The sequence below is a fragment of the Zosterops lateralis genome (genome assembly GCF_965231275.1).
Source record: "Zosterops lateralis genome assembly, chromosome: 2".
NCBI lineage: Eukaryota > Metazoa > Chordata > Aves > Passeriformes > Zosteropidae > Zosterops > Zosterops lateralis.
Genome location: NC_139763.1, coordinates 71,991,633 through 72,010,828, shown reverse-complemented (window position 1 = coordinate 72,010,828; position 19,196 = coordinate 71,991,633). Strand labels below are relative to the sequence as shown.

At 36.9% G+C, this 19,196-nt stretch overlaps 1 protein-coding gene across 1 annotated transcript in view; it reads right to left on the bottom strand.

The window, feature by feature from the left end:
- Nucleotides 1–18: 18 nt before the first annotated feature.
- Nucleotides 19–19,196, bottom strand: part of SACS (sacsin molecular chaperone) — a 30,890-nt gene continuing 11,712 nt past the window's right edge. Inside the window, exon 6 of the mRNA XM_083855636.1 lies at nt 19–17,487. Within this exon, the coding sequence (XP_083711762.1) occupies nt 5,927–17,487 (11,561 nt within the window). The 3' untranslated portion in view covers nt 19–5,926. The remainder of the gene's footprint in view (nt 17,488–19,196) is intronic.

The following is a 19,196-nucleotide window of genomic DNA, read 5'->3' as shown; positions in this document are numbered from 1 at the left end:
AGGAGCTATCACATAGTGCCTTGGTGTCTGTTTTCAGAAGGATTTTAACCCATAGTAAACCACGAATATCCACCTTTTGGGGAAAAAAAAAAAATCATCATCCTTAAAACAGAAGAACCAGGACAACATAACCACTAACTTTTTAAAACTTGCTACTTTAGCTCTGGTGAACAAAGGAAGAAACCAACACTCAGATGAGATCCCCAGGTACACACAAAAGCCTGAGCTGAGAAAGAGTCCCCCGTTGACATTTTCCACAATTAATGCGGTAAAGCCCAGGGCAGTCACTGCTTCAAGGGCTGCCTTTGCAATTTCTCTGAGTCTCATGTACAGAACCAAAACTGCCCTTCAGCAGCAGGTGGAGCCCTCAGCAATTAATGCAAACTCAGAGCTTCAGTAGCACAAGTAGGAAACAAGGTGAGTTTGGGCGAGTGAAGCAAGGTTTCACATCTTATCTGGAGAGTGCTCCAAGTGCTGTTACACTGCCTAAAGGAGAAGTAGGAAGCCACACCTCTTCCATATCTGAAATTCCCTTTTCTTGGGTTTAGACTCACTCACTCACTCCTGTCTTCAGGAGTGAGTTGGCCATAAGGAGAGAAATATTTATCTCCACAACCCTATTTCTTGACTATATCTGTCTCTACAGCTAAACCCTCTGTTGAGGCACGCTTTAACAGAAACCTGTCTTCATTATTCCTTTAAAGTCAGTTTAGGTGGTTCCAGCTCCATGCACAAGATTTTACAAACCAAAATACAAGCATACTTAGCTTAATCATTGAATGATTATGTATGAGTCCTAAAATAAAGGTCAGCAAATACCTTGCATGTGCCAGACACCTAAAAACTGCTGCTACAAGTAACTTGGAGAACTGTAATGTCACCAACCTCTTACAGGTGTAGTATTAACAGCAAAACTGGGACTTGAGTCCTTAGAAATTTCAGCCATTATTCTGACATCAAGGAACATATGCCCACTTCCACGGAGTATCAAACAAATAATTTACCTAGTCTAACCTCTAAATGTTAACCAGATACTGCAAAATAGTTAAAATCTGCTTGTTCTGCTGGCAATAGAAGTATAGCACTTTTAAGTTAAACATTTTAAGCTTTTGGTTTGGAGGTACATTTTCAAATGTGATTTGCCAATTAATTCACAGCAAAGGATTAAACTGAGGCTTTCCAGGCAAGAATAACTTGACCCCTAAAGACATAGGAAAATCAGGATGCAGGCCCCTGGCTGGTAACACTAGTAAGCGTGCTGGCACTTCATTTAGACACTGAAATAACTACCACCTTTCTTGAGATAAATCTTCTGGACTTGCTTCAGTTCAGGTGGATTCTGAGTAGTACCAAAACCTAAAGAGGTCTGCTGTACCCTTGGCACTGCCATCACCCAAATCACCAACGTGATCTTTTTCATTGCTTAAATTTCATTCTTCTTTTCATTATGTACAACACTGACATCAGAAGTATTGTTCCATTTTTGTATTGTGCACATTTTTTAAAGCATGACTGGTGACATCTTGTCGCTATTTTTTTTCTTTTAGGTGTGGTTAGTAGAGAAACAGAATTTATGCTAAAATTACCAGAGTGTAATCAGCCGATGCTACAACCTGAATTACTGTTGATCTCAACATAGTTCATACATCACTAAATTATCATTTCTGATGATGAAATGAGTCATGAATCATCTCTATGTGGATCTCTCTCTCTAATACTTCAAAATTACTGTTTCTACTTGAATCAAACTTCAGTAAATAGTTACAGAGTAACAGAAAATTATGGCACACAGGTAAGTAAGAGTATGCAGTTCTTTAGTTTATTTCCAAAAGTATTATCCAAATGGAGAAGAGAAAAAAATCACTACCAACATTGTGAACTGATTTGCTTGCATATTTACTCCCTCAAAATGAATTGTTTACAGCAGTTCTTGCAACTGGTTGCAATTGTTACACAGTGGAAAAAATGATAGAAAGACTTCACTGGTGATTGCCCAAACACGAGCCTTTTTTTTCGCATTTCACAGTCTTTAGTATTTGCATTTGTCTATCTTTATATAGCTTTATGCAAAAGGAAATTTCAATAATTGGAAACTGAGTTATTGAATAAACTTTATACATTTTGAACAGTATGCTTCCACTTTTGTATTCAATGTAACACAAATGAATGTTTTCATTTTTAAAGCAAAATTATTTTTCCAAGACTAAGAATGTGAAATGTACTTTATTTAAAAATATGAACAAAAGTCTTGGTCCCAACTAAAAATGTACTTTGCAGAATTTAGAAGACACTTTACAATTAGGCTTCATTGGACATCTAGAATTCCTATGTCTTAATCAGTAGATTAAGTAATCAGTAGGTGAAAGTAAACAAAGAAATTATGGCAGTGCTATTGAATTAATCATCCAGAAAACAAACCAAAGAAAAGATAAAGAGCTTTGATTAAAAATTCATTGACAAATCCCTACATGTGACAAAAAAATGTATGTCTTCTTCAAATGAAAACATTTACTTTGGATGCCAAGTTTAGTTATTTTTGAACTATTAGTTCTGCCTTTGTTCCCCAAGACCAGTCCAGCCTTTCTCAAAGAGTTTAGATCCAGTAACAGAAAATCTCAAAGGTGGTACCACCCTCCTCTACTTGGAGAAACTGCAATGGATTTGTAATTTGTAACTGGAGAAATTACAATGTATTTAATTACAGCCTTGTTTAAAGCAACTGAAGTATACCAGTACCAAGTGAATGCAATCCTTATGGAAAATTTTAAATCCTATTTCACAAGTCTTTACAGTAACTTTAGTGATAATGACTCGAGTACAAATACTGCAAAACTGCTTTTTTTACACAATAAACAATTTATTTTTCTTCTGGCAATCAGCTACACAAGAATCAAAAAAAAAGTATTTCTTGTCACTAATTGCTGAGGCAAGTGTCCCGTGCTTTTTAGAATAGCTGTGTATGCCATTGTTTGAGAGGAAAGGCTCTAAAGCACAAGATAGTAACAAGCCTATCAAGGTTTATTCCAACAGCAGTTCCTTAGATTTAAGCTGTCCAATGTATAGTTAAATCAGCTTCCTATACCACTGACTTTTCATTAAATTCCTCAACTGCAGTTTTGGGAAACAAGAACTGAAGCTGCTTTTCCTAGATTAACTGCTAGTACCTATGGAAGGCAGGATAAAGACCTGATTGAAAAGACATTTTCTCCAATGAAACCTCGCTTAATGTGCTGAATTACGTTTAATATATTTTTGTGGAAGCTACATTTTATCATTTACTTCTACAGACCCTTACTACAGAATCATCACATCCTAATTGTTCTAAGCTTCCATAAGACACATTGCCAAGGCTCACAGCTGAGCCAAAAGGAAGAATGAAGTAAGCATTTTATTTGTTTTTATTTTTAATCAGGAATTAAATGGCACTTACAAAATCATGTTCTGTCAAAATATGACTTCCTGGTCTCACAAAGCCTCTTTATTTAGGCGAGCTGTTACAGTGAGTTAAGCAAATAAGAAACAGAGACTTCCAACTGAGACACCACTCTTGCCTGTCTCTCTGCAGCCGTATGTAAATTTTATTGTTAATTTCAGTTCAGGAGTAACAACTAATTAGTTTTTCTGTGTCGGTCAAGTTTTCCTTCTCAGCTTGATTCAGTGCTTAAAATTGCTTCAGACCATTAGCATCCTAAGAACTGGGACTTTTTTCTCAGTATCAGCTCTCAACAGTATATACAAAATAAGCAAAATAAAAATTATAACAGAATAGTTTAGTGGTTCTGCACAGCCATTTTAACAGTTCATAAAAATAATCCTGATAAGACAACATAAATTGCTTATAAAACACAGTTATACACTTAGAAGATTTTCTTCCTCAAGTGCTCATGTAAAAACAGGAAAGCATTCATGGTGCTCCTGTTACACTTTTGCATGCTGCCATGAGACCTTACATTTTAGCTCCATTTAAAATGAAAAGCATGAGAACTCTTTCCTTTTCAAGTATTTTGCTCACCCTGAATACTACTCATCTGACTTAATGCATGAAGCAAGAACAACAAAGGAATCTTTTTTAAAAACATAGGGAATTAACTAAACTGATTTATTTCATGGCACACCAGGATTTGTGTTTTACTTACATGCTATTTATTGAAAAAAATCAGCAAAATGTACAATTTCTTTGAGAAAACTGCAAACATTTGTCATTGCAAAAAAAAAAAAGTCTCCTTTTCAATAGTATTTTAGTATTTGTACAATTATTTAGAATTAATCAAAAAAAGATTGTGTATTTACCTATATAAAAGCTTCAAATAATAGGTCAAGTTAGCTTACATTATAAAACCAAAACACATTGGACTGAAGTATATGTTTGCATTTTTCTTTATTAAATTTATGGCACTTAATTTAATAGCAGAAATAATAATAATAGGGTTCCACAATCAGAAGCAGTATCATTTTCTAAATGTCACATTTCTTTGAGAACAAGGCCTTTATAATTTACTTAAAACTGAGGCAGACCTCATTGTGATTTTTTATTTTTGTTTAACACTATTGCAGCTGTATCAGCCCTGCAAGCTTGCTGTTTATTTTCCTTTATAAGTTAAATTGCGGTTTCACTGTGCTGTCAAAGTAGACAAGTGTAACGGCATGCCACTGGAAAATGTTTGACATTTATGTTTAATGTGGCTGATCCAGCAAAGAAAAATCCTTCCTTTTAGCATTATCCTTCCATTTTTTATTTTTTAATTAATTTTTTTTTACAAAAAGCTAATGTCGAACATACTGCATGACATTTCCAAAAGTATTACAAACTATAAAAGAAAGAGTGTGAACTTATAATCAGATTTCTCAAGGGCTGTAGTGAGTAACGAAATAAAACCAGCATTATATTGCAGCACCTTTAAACATGTAACAAAAAACAGTGCTCTGTGTACACCAAAAATGAGTTACTGAATTGTACTATTACCAATGTTGTGGAAAAATATATATATATGTACACACACAAAGGCACACACACAGAGGGGAAAAAAAGGGAACTCGAGCATTTAGGCATCTGAAAACTGAGCTTTGGTGTTCCAAAAAAAATCATAAAACACCATATAATAATGTTCACAGATTTTATATCATCCACATGCTTTTTCATTAAACAAAAGATGACAGGCTCTAAAAAAAAGTAAATTAAATACTTCATTTTTTTTATAATAAGGTAAATGCAATCAATGCATGACATGATGTGGCATGTTAAATCAAGTATCATTATTCAGCATTAAAATAACTGTACCAGTTTACAGGTACTAAACTATCCTTTAAATGTTTGCAGTGTGATGCTGCAGCAAATCTATAATCAGATCCAGCTGATAAGAGTATTACTATGAGTGACATGAATGTCCACAGAACACAAAAGAATACAGATATGCTTTGGAGCAATACCTCCAAAGTTATTTTAACTTCCACCCCATCTACCATTTCATTGTATGTCCAGTCTTAAGATTAGTACATTGAAAACTGACATTACCCTTTCAGAAACATTACATTAAATGAAATAAATCTAATAAGGATTTATAATTACAGGCTTCATCTAACAGAAAGCTAAGCTTTGGTTATATAAAGTGCAGTTCAATAATATGCCAATTAATCACAATGTTGTGCATATGTCTAATTTTTGCAGCTCAATTTCCTTGCAAATTCTAAAAAGTATTCAGGTTTTACACTTTGCTTAACAGCAGGCTCAGTTAAGAAAAAAATCCCATTTAAGTAAATTTGAGTTCTAAGTACCTCGGTTCCATCCACCTTTGTTCACTACACTTCTGAACTGCTTGGCACCATTTAACCTCTTGGACGTTGCATAATCTGCACAACTGCATTTGTATCCCACCACATGAAACACCTAAATTCTTGACAAAACAGTCCCCTAACCTCTTCAAGTCATTTATACTTTTTGTTGTATGAAGTTTTCAAGTTTTATTATGATACAAGCAGTACATTCCATCACTCTCATAGCAACTTCTGAAGTAAACCTATCATTAGGAATCTGTGGAAAAGGAAGTAAGTCAGGATACCTAGTTTTTAAGCTATCTACTCCATAAGCCTCCAATGTCTGAACGTCATTTGAAAGTCCTTCAAGTTGCTGACTGTACTCCTCTATTTTTTGTGCAAGGGCTGCTGGTTTTACGTCTTTGTCTGACTTGCCCTTCACAGCGTAGTCAGCTGCAATCAAGGCCAGTTTAGTAGAAAGGTAGCACTTAAAGCACACCCATTCATTGGCATTTTTGTGAAGGTCATTCCGTGCAGCTGAAAAGTTGGCTCGGGCCTGCCTAAGCCATCGACGTGCCTCCACAGGATTGCCAACAGACCTGAATGTAGGTGGGACGAAAAAGCGTTGGGAGTAGGATGGCCCTGTGGAGGAGGGACACTTTTCTTTATACTGTTGCCTTTCAGATTTGTGGCTTGTTGCTTCCTGATTCCATGAAGTGTAAAATCTCTGAAATGAAAATTTATCTGACTGAAATCGTGAAGCGGAAGATGAAAAGGGTCTCCTTGAGGCTCTGTCCATATTTTGATCCATAAAGGCCTGTTTTTCCATCCTGTTAATCTCATTCTGTAAATGTTTGAAAACCTCATTAGCTATATCAAGATTCTCTGCATTTTTATCTGGATGCCATTTAAGATACAGCCTCCTAATAATCTTTTTTCTTTCAGATTCTGGAAGCTTCCAAGCCTGTTCAATCACAGACGTCACTTCTCTTAGTATTTCTGGCAAAGAGTTTGACTTTATCTTTTTTGGAGAGTGGTGTTTTGAGGACATTGTTTTGTGGCTCTCTCTACCAGTGAAGATAGGTGGAATTGCCCTTGGTCCATGTGCTGGAAATTCTGTAGGACTGGTTGGGGTAGAAGGTGTGCTATCCCTCCCATGAGAACTTTCCTCTGGTCTGGAAAACTTGTACAAGTCAAGGGAGCTCACGATTTTATATTCACTATATCCAATATCAATCTGGTAAATCTTCCCTAGAAAACTGGGGCTTTCATCATCTTCTCTTTCTACTTCTTGCACGATGATTGCATAGGTATAAGTAGGCTGATATGATCCATATATATCACCACCTTCAGAATCAACAAGGTAACCAACGTATTCACCAGGATAAAATACATTCATTGGATCCATTAGAAGTGTGTAGTGAATTTCAGCTGGAATAGGAGTGCCAGGTGTTGGTAGTTCAAGTTTTGATGGCTCAGAAGAGTCATATTTCACTCCTAAGCTGTCAAGCTTCTCACTGATCCGATAAATATCGTTACAACCCAGCATGGCAATTAAATACGAGGTATCAGAAATCAGGTTGTCAGTTGCAGATTTTAATGTCATGGCTAATGCTAAGAGGAAATTTATGTCCTTGCTGTCAGAATGCTGTATGTAAAGCAGTATTACTGCATTTCCGTATCTCTTCAAGAAAGCAAATGTTTCACTTTTGCTGTGGGGAATAGGAGCAAACCCTTTAACTCTTAATGTTGTTTGCAACTTCTCGAAACAGGAAACTTTCAAACCTTCTCGCAAAGCTTTGCAAAGTCTTATTGCTTTTTCTTCATTAGCCAGAAAAGCATTGTCATTTTCATGCTTCATAATCCTAATGAGTCCTGTGATGAATTGCTCTGAAGACAACAGTAACTGTAACCTTCCCTGCAAAGAACATAATGCTCCAAACTGACAAATTTTGGGAGACTCCTCATCTAACTGCTCTTCGAGTATACTGCTAAGTAAGCGAGGCCTCAGTTTCTGAGGGAATAACATTATCAGTTTAGTGTGAAAGCCATGGTCTTTGCCTAAGTAACACTGGCTAAGATCAACAAGCATCTGCACACCAATGTTACCTTGGATTCTGCTTTTGTAGTGAGGTGCATCATCAAAAACTAAGATACTAGACTTTACCAACCTACCGTCTTGACTGGGGAGGTAAAGGGCAAAATCTCTCATATTCTCAAGGTCATTCCTAACCTTTACAGAATCATTCTGAAGACTCTTGAACAGGCCTGAAACTACTCTTTTAACTGTGCGCATTTCATTGGGATCCAATTGCTTTCCCTCTGAGCTCTTATATATGCGACCTAGAACTTCAACATACTGCTTTGTTGAAATAATGTCTTCAGTACCCAAATGTTTAAATAACTGATGGAAAGTACCAAGTTCTAAAGGAAGTTTGTAAAGATAAGGTTTAAAATCAGATTCATATTCAAGGTTTATTACCACCTCCTCAGGCTTAAGGAGCTTCCAACCTTCTTCCACCATTACAAAAGAAACTCCTCGAAGCTGAAAGCGGAATTCCCTCTTCTCTGTACTGAGAAACTCATAAATGCTTCTTAGGACCTTGGCCCTAGTTTTCACCATGTCCTCATCCAAAGTTGTTATATTGCATATGTTCCTGCAGTTATTGATAACTTTGTCCAGAGGAGGGTCCAAATTAACATTCAGCATGGTTAAAACTTGCTCAAGCTGTTCTTGTGCACCAAGACTACTCCCCTCTTGCTCTTTGATGCTTAAAGGTGTTGCTTTCTCAGGGAGAATAGGACATGACGTCCACAGCAACTGCAACACATCAGTCTGCTTGAATTTAGGGTTCACCTGTGCCCCATTGAACCGTATAAGAGGAAGAGTTCCATTTACTTCTTGATACTGAGGATGAAATCTCACAAATTCTGCTGGAGCTCGCTCAGGGCACAGAAAAGGAATTAAAGACAATTCTTTCAAAAAGTTTCCTGAAAAAAGGTCAGTTCTTTCTTGAAATATATGATGGAGGAGAACATCGACAGTATTCTGTAGTGTTTCCTTAGACCAGTTTTCGGTATTTGCTCGCATGCTGATTTCCTTGGCAAACTGCAGTAACTGCTGCTGGGAAATGATGAATTTCAATCCGATATGTCGCAGAAAAGTTACCCATGATGGAAGGAATGCAGCTTGATTTTTTGGTTTTGTAAGTTGCTCTAGCTTCTTAAAAAAATCTTGAGGTATAAAGAATTTTTCAGGCAGCATAACTTCGAAGACTTTTACAGTCCTGTCATAAAAGTACTTTGCAGGTTTTAACCTATTGCTTGCATCATGAATGATCAAAATGCTTTCAAGCTTTTCAAACAGCTGCTCTTTCATTTCTGAAGTTTCTTCAATGCTAGTCAGCCTATTCTTTAAGTAGATCAAGTGTTCTAATTTTGCATCATAAGACAGACTTTCAATTTTTGGCAAAAGATGTTTCAAGTACACTTCAAGATCATCCACAGAGACACAGCCAAGCATAGTATACAAATCTTTCAAATGAACCTTCTCCTCAAGGAAAGCCGATGAAGTCGACTGTGTCCATCTGTCTACTTCCACTGATGGGATGCTTTTCGTGAGGACATAACATGTCCCATATTTTGCAATGCTGATGTATCGGCCACTGATTGATTTGTAACATGGAAGAGACTTTAAAATTTTAATGTCATCCTGAGATGTCAAATGACACAAGTTGCAATTGAAGTACATTAGGAGAGCCTCAAAGTCACTTTCTGCTAACTTTTCAGTCTTAAAAGTTGATGTCTGTACCATATATTGTATGGCTTTCAGAATGCTAGAAGGGTTATCTATGTTTGCTGTACGTCCTGACAACAAAGGCACTAAAGCACTGTCTTTGGAGCAGATTTTGTTCAATGCCAGTTGAATACAGCCTGTTTTCATTAAAGCATGGAAGACTTTATCACTCTGAGCATTTGGAAAGACAGCTATATGCATGATGCTGAGTGGCAGCAAAACATCACACTCTGGCACAACCAGATGATTGGCTGAGACAGTAAACTTTACACCTGGGAGCAAAGTCCAGTCCTTCAAAGTTTCAATAACACCATCAAATTTTGCTTGTGTATCTTCTTGCTCTTCCTTAATATTTAGAGACTCACTGATAAAATGCCAAGCACTTTTAAGCCAAGATTCGCTTGCAAAGTTTTCCTTCCATTTCATACAATTTCTAGTTTTATATTCTCTAGGCAGCACAGATGATAACAATTCAGAAAAACTTTTGATATCAAAGACTTTAGCTACTTCACTGCTGAGCAGAATATTGTTGTATCTCAAATACAATGTGTTCATAAAAAGATCCTTGCGAGATGGAATCAGTTCATGGTATGTTGTCAAGAACTTTGGTCGCTTTGAATCAAAAACTTGCAAAACATTGTCAAGAGTAATGAGGAGTGGCAAACCCTCAATTTGGATTTCATTTTCTTCTGCATCTTTGAAACAGTAGTCAACCAGGAGTTTGAGGCTATGGAACAGCTTCAAATTTGTCTGCTGAAGACGACAGGGTAACTTTCCAATGTGGCAATTAGAATCCGGAAAAGAAAATGTCATCAGAAACAATCGGACATCAGCAGGTGTCACATAGGTGACAGGAATATCTGCATCTACCAAACAGTGGTAGAGATTTGCAGTCTCATCACAGTTATATACTAAATTAAATCCAATTTCTAAGAGTAAATGCTTTAGTCTGTAAACGTTTTCAGCCACTGTCTTCCGTGTTGTGATGTTGTATTCTGTATTTTTGAGGTGCTGCAATTCATCTTGTAGCAAATTGTCAAAGAATGGTCTGCCTTTGTTCACAGTAGACATGTTAACCCATGTGATGATAACAGCAGAATGCAAATCAGAACCATCAACATTTGGAGCTCTCATAACAGGTAAAAGACGCTTCAAATCTTCATAAATGCAACTGTAAACTGCTTTCACTAAGCAATACCAGTCTGGTTGAATATCAAGTCTATTAACTGGGAAAAAGGATAAAAACTTTTTTAAAGTGTCTTTCACAGCATGAATAGGTGTGTTTTGCAGCACTGATACTGCAGGGTCAGTGCCTGGAAAATACCTCTTCTTCAGCTGAATCAGCAGTTCAACATAGGCTGGTGCTATCAGTGCTGTCATTAGACTACTGTTCCAGTCACTTCTTACTCCAACGCCATTATCATCACGCCACAGATTTCTTCTTGCAGAGTCCAGAGCAAAGTGTCCATTCACATGGAAAGGTAATCCAGTTTCCAATGATAAGGGTAAGAAACAGAATGCTCTGTGGGGTTTTTTGTAATTATGAGTAATGCAAGCTGCTACTCCACCACGAGGGAAAAGAGTAATGTCCTCATTCTTGTGGGCTGAAACCACACTTTTGGATACCTTTTCCATGGCAGAAAAGCCTGACCTGTTACAAATTAACCAAGTGGTGAGATTTCCTTCAGAGTCTTCAGTATCCATTGTGTAAGTAATCTGCTGTACAGGTATTTCACTTAGCTGCTTCTTTTTAGTTACGCTGTCGATCACAGATGCATGGAATTGCTTTCTTTTCAGTCTGTCTCCGTCAGTGATTTTGCCTTGTACAGAATACAGGACATTCAGTGCTCCTGTTGTTTTTTCTATCTCACAAATTGAAATTTTTTCCATATGGTTCAAAAACATGAGAAGTTCTGCTCCATCTGTACGCAGCTTATCCAAAAGATTTTGGACCATTCTATCTGAGCATGGAACTGACGAAATTTCTGATACTTTTGCCATTTCTCCATTTCGAAGAGGAAACCTAAACATTGTACAATTGTCCAATTTAAAGTGATTTCCTAAGTAGAGATCCAGTACATCTGAGAACTGTGTTCTGAAATCTGCATCTAAATCTCTAAACATGCGGCCAGGACTTGTTGATGTAGAACCTGGTGCGTATCTTGCATGAGGATCAAAAATGCAAAGTATATCATTGCCAGACAGGAAAGAAGGGCAATCAGTAATGTGATAAACAGAATTGAAACCTATTCCATATTGTCCAGTTTTACAGGGATTTCCTACTTTTGTACCTTTTCCAAGGTTCTGGATTCCCCGAATATCATCTTCTGTAAAAGGCTGATTGTTGTAAACACACAGTGCTGGTCCTTGAAGTGGTGCCCATTTCTCATCAAATATTCTATCGGCTGGATGCTGTCTAGGATCAAACACAAAACAGATCTCTGTAGCTTTTGCATCATCTGCATTCTGAAGGAGCTCTTTCAGCATTTCTTTTTCTGAAGGGTAAGCATTCAGAATGCTTTTAATTCTACTGGTCAATTTTTCTTTCTGGCCAAATTCTGTTCCAAGGGTAGTAAAACAGATATTTGATGCATATCTTTCTAAAGCTTTATGGCGTTTTGGTATTGCTCCAAGCTTCACTGCAACTTCTCTTGGAATATCGCCATGACAATATTTAACAGTTGTGTCTTTAACTTTAATCCACGGACAGTCATTGTAACACAAAGATTTTGCAGGCAGAAGTGCAAGACGAGTATCTGGCAACAAAATCTCACCGTACTTTTTCTCACAAAATTCCTGTTTCTTCTCTCTAATGAGGCCCCATATTCCTTCGCTAATTATTCTCCTGCAGAGCTGAAAGTTGTCTTCTGTTAGTTGTTTGGTCCCTCTCTCCTGATTTATTAATTCCAGAACTACAGCAAAGTCTTCAACTGTGAAAGCCTGTCTTACACCCACACTTTCAAACAGCTCACGGAAACTATTTTTGTATTTGTTAGGCAACTGATAGAGATAGGGTGCTGCTTCAAAATTCAAATGAAAAGACACTTTTGATGGATCAGCGTACACATTCTCAACCAAAATAAAACTACAGTTTGTTAGCTGTTCAATTATCATGGCTTTTGTTGATTCACTCTCCAACATCGCTTCATGCAGATATTTGTAACAAGCATTAGTGATATTTTCTTGATACAATGTGATTCCATCAAATGACTTTGCAACTTCTTCTAACTGATTTATGACTAAATTAACAGCTGGTTTCTTAAGTAAACCTAAAAATTCTTTGACAGCTAATGACAAAGTACCACAACCTTTAAAAGAGTGGGAATTTTCATTAAGAATTGGTTGTATGAGACAAACTATATCTTGATGATCAGCAGTGAAAAGATCATTTGCTGAAAACATTGCTTCAGGCTGAAAATCACTGCCTTTCCAGTGCAGTGAGAAGCCTGCTGGTTTGCTAAGGAAAGGAAGGAAAGGAATGTTTTGACATTTTGCAGCAAATTCTTTAGCTCTAGGATCTCTAGATTTTAATTTTTCATCAATAAGACTCAATATAATGCTGCTCCTGAGACAAGCTGCAGCATGATCAGTTTTGTTAATTTCAGCTACTGACTCTGCACGTTCTATCAGATCTTCCCACAAAATATCATCTTTAGCCATTCCCAGCTGCACGAGTTTAACCAAAATAACAGGGTTAAGGTAATCCTGAGTGGTACCGTGAGGAAATCTTCCGTCCTCAGCATCATACAACTTTGCAACTCTTCCTTCAGGATGGATCAGTCTTGATGGTGTAACTAATGAATGTCCATCCAATGAACAGGGAATACATGGAGTAGCACGAAGAATTCCTGAGAACTCCTCAACTTTTTCATTGAGAACATAACGCATCAAAGGATCACGTAGCTCCGCATCAATCTCCTGAACATTAGGGAAAAATACCTCAGAAAAGAACTGTTTCTCAGAGAAAGTGTTCTCCAATAATATGTATTTGCATCCCGCTTCTTCGAATCCAGTCTTCACCCAGGATGGAAGATCTACAGCACACAGATTTTTGGAACCAGTTTTTTTAAGGTACTTCATAAAGATCTTGAAGGCTGATGGCCCAACATCTGGTCGTTTCAGTATGGAGTCATCCAAAAACCTTACATTCTTCATGGAAACCCAAGACGAACCATCAGAAAACACTTTGATCCCTTCTTTGCTTTTCATATGAGCTATGTCCTCATAAAACCCTTGACAAATAACAGAAAAATCATCATGAACTGAATCAGGATCTGGCCACACTGCACAGTAACTGTAGTCAACTAGCTCACCATTGATTGCCATGTCACGTAAAACACAAAGGGCTTCTATGTAGGCTTTCACAATAACGTGCCTCATGAATACTGTATTCCATCTTCCTTTTGTGTCTGTTTTCCAGATCTCTTTCCGATTTGAAGTAACTGCAAAGCAGCCATTTATGTGGAGAGGTAAGCCTGTTTTTATTCGCAGAGGTAAATAGCAGAATACTTCACCTATGTTGTTGCAATTAGGTTTCACAATCCATTTTTGATCCTGGGTTTCAGACAGCAACACTCCTACACCACCACAGGGAACTAGGCCTAGTCTTCGTCCACTTTCATGCAAAGAAAATTTCAAAGCATCTCCAACATCCATGCAAGAACATATAAGCCACGTTGTTGAATCTACTGTTTTCTGTGGCAATTCATCACCTGATCTTTTCGTCTGTCCTGATTTCGCCATTTCAAAGAAAGCAGCTGGATCATCTTCGGTACCTCTGAAAAGTGGAGACTGTAAATCAGCAATCCGCCTAAACACATGGTGAAATTCTTCTACTACTATCTGCAAGATGCACGATGACTTTGGCGTTTCAGTGGGAAGCTTTTTAGTATTGCTGCTGCACACCTTCATGAGTTTAGCTGCTTCCTTTAAAACACTTACATTTGGTGCAGTCAAGGCTTTGGAAGAACACAGGTTTTTTCTGATAGTGACAACATCTTGTGCCACACTGGGATCATCTGCTTCAATTTTCAAGTATTTCAAAACCATTGAATTTACACTCTGAGCAAATATTATCAGTCTATGACCACAAATGCTAAATTCATCCACAAGAGTGTAAATGTCTGCTGTATTGTAGGATGTACTGCTCACTTCACTCACTTTAGCTTCCTGCTGAGTCCTAAAGGACAGCCTGAAAAGTGTCCCTTTGTAGCTGTAGGGAGATTCTACTGTCAGTGGTAGCTGGCAACCAAAAACTCCTATAAATGGCTTAAACTGATTTGGAAATTTTCGCAGTCTCTTCTGTTGCTTACTCCAGTTGATTTTGATGCCAGGGTTAGATTTATCTCTGATATGCTTACTTATATGGTTGACATTTGGATCAAACATAATCATGAACTCCCGGCTCAAAATAATAGGAACATCAGTGATATGATAAACAGAATTGAATCCCAGTCCAAATTTTCCTACTTTGTCAACTTCACTCCTTTTTAGAGACTCTCCTAATCGAGTTATATTTAGGAAATCAGAGTCGGAAAACTCAGAATTATTGAATGACCACAAAGCTGGGCCATGACATGCTGCCATTCCTGGATCCAGAAGGTTCTCTCTTATATCCATATTTCTTCTCATGTCAATCAGGAAATTACATTCCGTTGCATTAGCATCATCAGCATTTTGAAGAAGTTCCTTAAAGATATCTGAAATGGAAGGGTATTCTTCCAGTATGTTTTTAATTCTCACGGTCAGAGGCTCTCTTTGACCAGATTGCTCAAACCCCATATTTTCTGGATTAATCAGTCTTGTGCTAAGGCATGGGACATTTAACCACTCAGCGGTTTTCATTGGTATGTCTTCATGCACCAAAATTATGGGTTCAACAGAATCCTCAATCAAATCGTTTAAGTCATCAACTTTGATGTCACAGTAACAGCACTCATGAATTGGCTTCATTGCAAGTTTATAAGGAAGTTTGCCACTGTACAGTGGCATGGGCGTGTGCAGACTGGCGGGGATCTGATTGCTGTACAGCCACCTTATGATGCTCAACATAATGTGGAGGCTTTGCTTACTCTCTTGTTCCGAGAGAGAGTGCTCACTCTTCAGATATATTTTCTGAATGACCATAGAAACGTGGTCTGGTGTTAACTCCTCAATTGAACCACAACATTTAAACAACTGGTGAAACTTCGCCATAGTTTTTGGAACATAATGTAGATAAGGTTGGAGATCAAGATCAGGAACTGATTTTATAACTGCTTGTGTGAGGGAACAAAATGTTTTACCTGTCCAAACCCAGGGAAATTTCAGGGCTTTAAAAGCTTCTTTGCCTTCTTCTAGATGATCATGCATAAATCCATAAATCTCAAGCAAGATATGCTGAAATTGATAGTAGTCCTCATCACTGAAGGTTTTAGAACTATGCCAATCAACTACCACCTTGAAATGTTTCAAGACTGCTTTTATGCTGGGCTTGGTGGGGATGCCAAGTGCTTTTTCTACATCCAACAGTACATTTTCCACAAGAGGAACTGAGGAACCAACTAAAATTGCGTGTGATATATCACACATTTCTGGTGGTGAACACAGATTACAATGATCTCCTTTCCAAACTAAGGACCCTGGATAATTTGGAGGCCTTTCCTTACTAGCAGGAATCCATTTTATCTTTTTCATCGCAGCTTTTGTTTCAGGTGATTGAAGCAGCATATGGTTTTTGTTCAAAATTGTCAAGAGAGTTCTAGCTTTTCTTAACAGCAAATCAGGATTGGTGTTAGAGTCAGCATGCAAACTTTCAATTTTTTTTGCCACTCTCAAAATGTCATTCTCTTCAAGATTGGCTTCATTTTTTAAGCCTATTTGTCTCAGAGAATGAAGAATATCTGAGGATGTGAACATAACAGGGGGGAAGCAACTTTCCTCCTCAGCATAAAACAAATGTTGCAGAAGTTCTACCTCAGGATCAAAGAGTTCATTTGCTGACATTATCTGTTCTGGTGAGATCTGAATAAACTTTAGTGGTGTCAGCCAATCTATCACATCTGCATTCTCATTTTTCAGAAAAGTCAGATTTTCAAGAATCCATTGCATTATCTGTGCTGTTTCATCATATGAATAAAAATCACTTATTATGTCATCTATAACAAACTTCAAGCAGTCTGTGCTCTTTAGCTGTTCTATTTTCAGCAAATTAGCTAAGCGAATAGTTGCTTCATCACTGCTGTCAATTATTGGAACAGAAAACCTTACACCAGGAGGAATTTTGGCAGTGTGGTGTAATACCTTACTACCTTTTAGCCCAGTAAAAACAGGGACACTTTCATCAGATGATTTTTCAATTTTTTTAAATATTAGCAATTCCTGAATAATTTTCTTCTCTTTTTCATTTGCATCTGTTAAACTAGCTAAGAATGCCCTAAGAGCATCTTTATGTGTTGGTGGGAAAGATGCAACCTGATTGCATAGCTTCTGTAAGGACATTTTTTCCATCATTTGTAAAACAGCACTTGGCAATGGTGGATGCACATATTTTTTTATAAGTGGATGTTGGATAGAAATATCCAGTTTCTTAAGTACAACTCCACCAATTTTCTGAATAATATCAGATAAATATTCTGGGAGCTGAGTCTCAGATTCGTCTTCCAGAATGATGGGTGATGGATTCCGAAATCTAACCAGTTCCAACGATGTTTGATTTTCCTCCAGCAGCGTCTTGGGGATAAGCGGCATTTCATCAAACACACTCAAGTCATCAGAAAAATGTATATATAGATTCTTCCAAACCATCTTCAGCCAGGAAACTGATGGGTGCTTTTTTTCTTCTAAGCCTGGATACCACTGTACAACCACATCTCTCCCAGGCCACACACTGTTCATAACTTCTTTAATGAGCCGGGCAAACCTTTCTGGGTTCAGGAGCTGCAGCTGAGTGCATGGCCTCCCTGAAATTACAGCAAAAGGGAAAAGCTGTGAAAATCACAGAGCAGAGTTAGTGAATGGCTTCAGGCGAAAAGGAAAAAGAAAAACAAGGAAAAAAGGTCTAATCTGTGCCCTGTCTTTTTGTGGGGAAAAAAAAAGTTTGTTTAACAGGACTGCAGATATCAGCTTCCTTTGCTTTCAGGAGTTAATTAAAAGCAAATACATTCCATATTAGTTTGAAAATATAAACAAATTGAAAATTATCAGTATGTTATTACATTTGTTAGTTTAACACAAAAGTTCTCAGGCATACATAGCAACTAGAAGTTTAGAATTGAACTACAAACTTTTTTTGTTGTTTAGTTGATTCTTTACCCTACTTATTTTCCTAGTGGTAACTAAAAATGTAATCCTTTATTTGTCTATAATTGTAAATGTTCAAATAGATTTGAAAGATCACTAGATATAGCAAAGTGGTTCAGGTGCAGCTGATCTTAAAACTAAAACTGACAAACTAGACTCAGGCAGGAAGTGCTGAAACTAATCTATATGTTTTTATTCTTATTATTGAAGTTCTCACTAAAAGAAATATGTCTTTATACTCATGTCTTAATTATCATTAGGAAAGTTTATGCTTAAAAACTAAGACCTTCTGGGGGTAAAATAGCACAGAATAAAAGAAATACCACTACCTCCCTCAACACATCAGAAATAATTACTGAAGTGAAAGCAAGACATCTATTTGAATTTCAAATCTTTCATCACACATCTAGATAACATTGGCAATTTCGTGAAACCAACAGTCCAAATAAAGATAGCAGTTGAGAGTAGTCATAGACATCCTTCAGAGAAAATCTTTTTTCTTTCACTTCATGCTTACAGAGCTACAGATTGTGATAGCTCTATTGAACAGAAAACAGGTAAACACATCAGCCTTGTGAAAGTGAGGAAAACTTGCAGAAGGGGCCCAAGGAAGATAATTTACCCAAAAGCTAAATTTAAATCCCATTTTTTAATTTGAGAATAGAAGTTTAAAATACTGTTTTTAAAACTATATAGGTAATCCTAAAATAACGGAAAAATTCCTGCATGTAAAATTATTAAATATATATAAATAAATCAATGAAAATATTGCTAATTTCCATGTAACATAATTACAAGGTTTTGTTCATCAACATGCATCTTCCCCTCAGCTATATTTAGAAATTTTTCATAATTATGTTAGGTTGTTATCTCTTGGCAGCACAATATTTGGCAAGGTTTTTTTACAAGAAAGCTGGGGCAATGAAAAAAACTAATCATCAAATCCACACAAATATCAAGCTTCAATCCAAACCAGTACATCCTAATAGCCATACCTGAAAATCCCCAGAGAAGCTGTTGGGCTAGAATATAATCAAAGCCATCTTTAGAAAACATCATGTGAGCTACATATTAATACACTAAGTATAGAAACAGTTACTAAGTAGACAAATACAGTTCACGTTTTAGGAGAGTAAAAGTCAGATCTGTTTATCTTGGAACAACACAATAAAAACAATTGCACCCCATCTCAAAGAAATAATATAAAAAGTTTCTATTTCTGCAACTGTATCAGAAATCTCTCTGATGTAATTTCTACAGCTATATAAATAAAATTCTTGACAGATTAAATTTCTAAATCTGTCAAAACCCCCTCTAATATTTATTATTTATAGTCACATACAAGTTTTATGGTAGTGCAGTTGTAAAA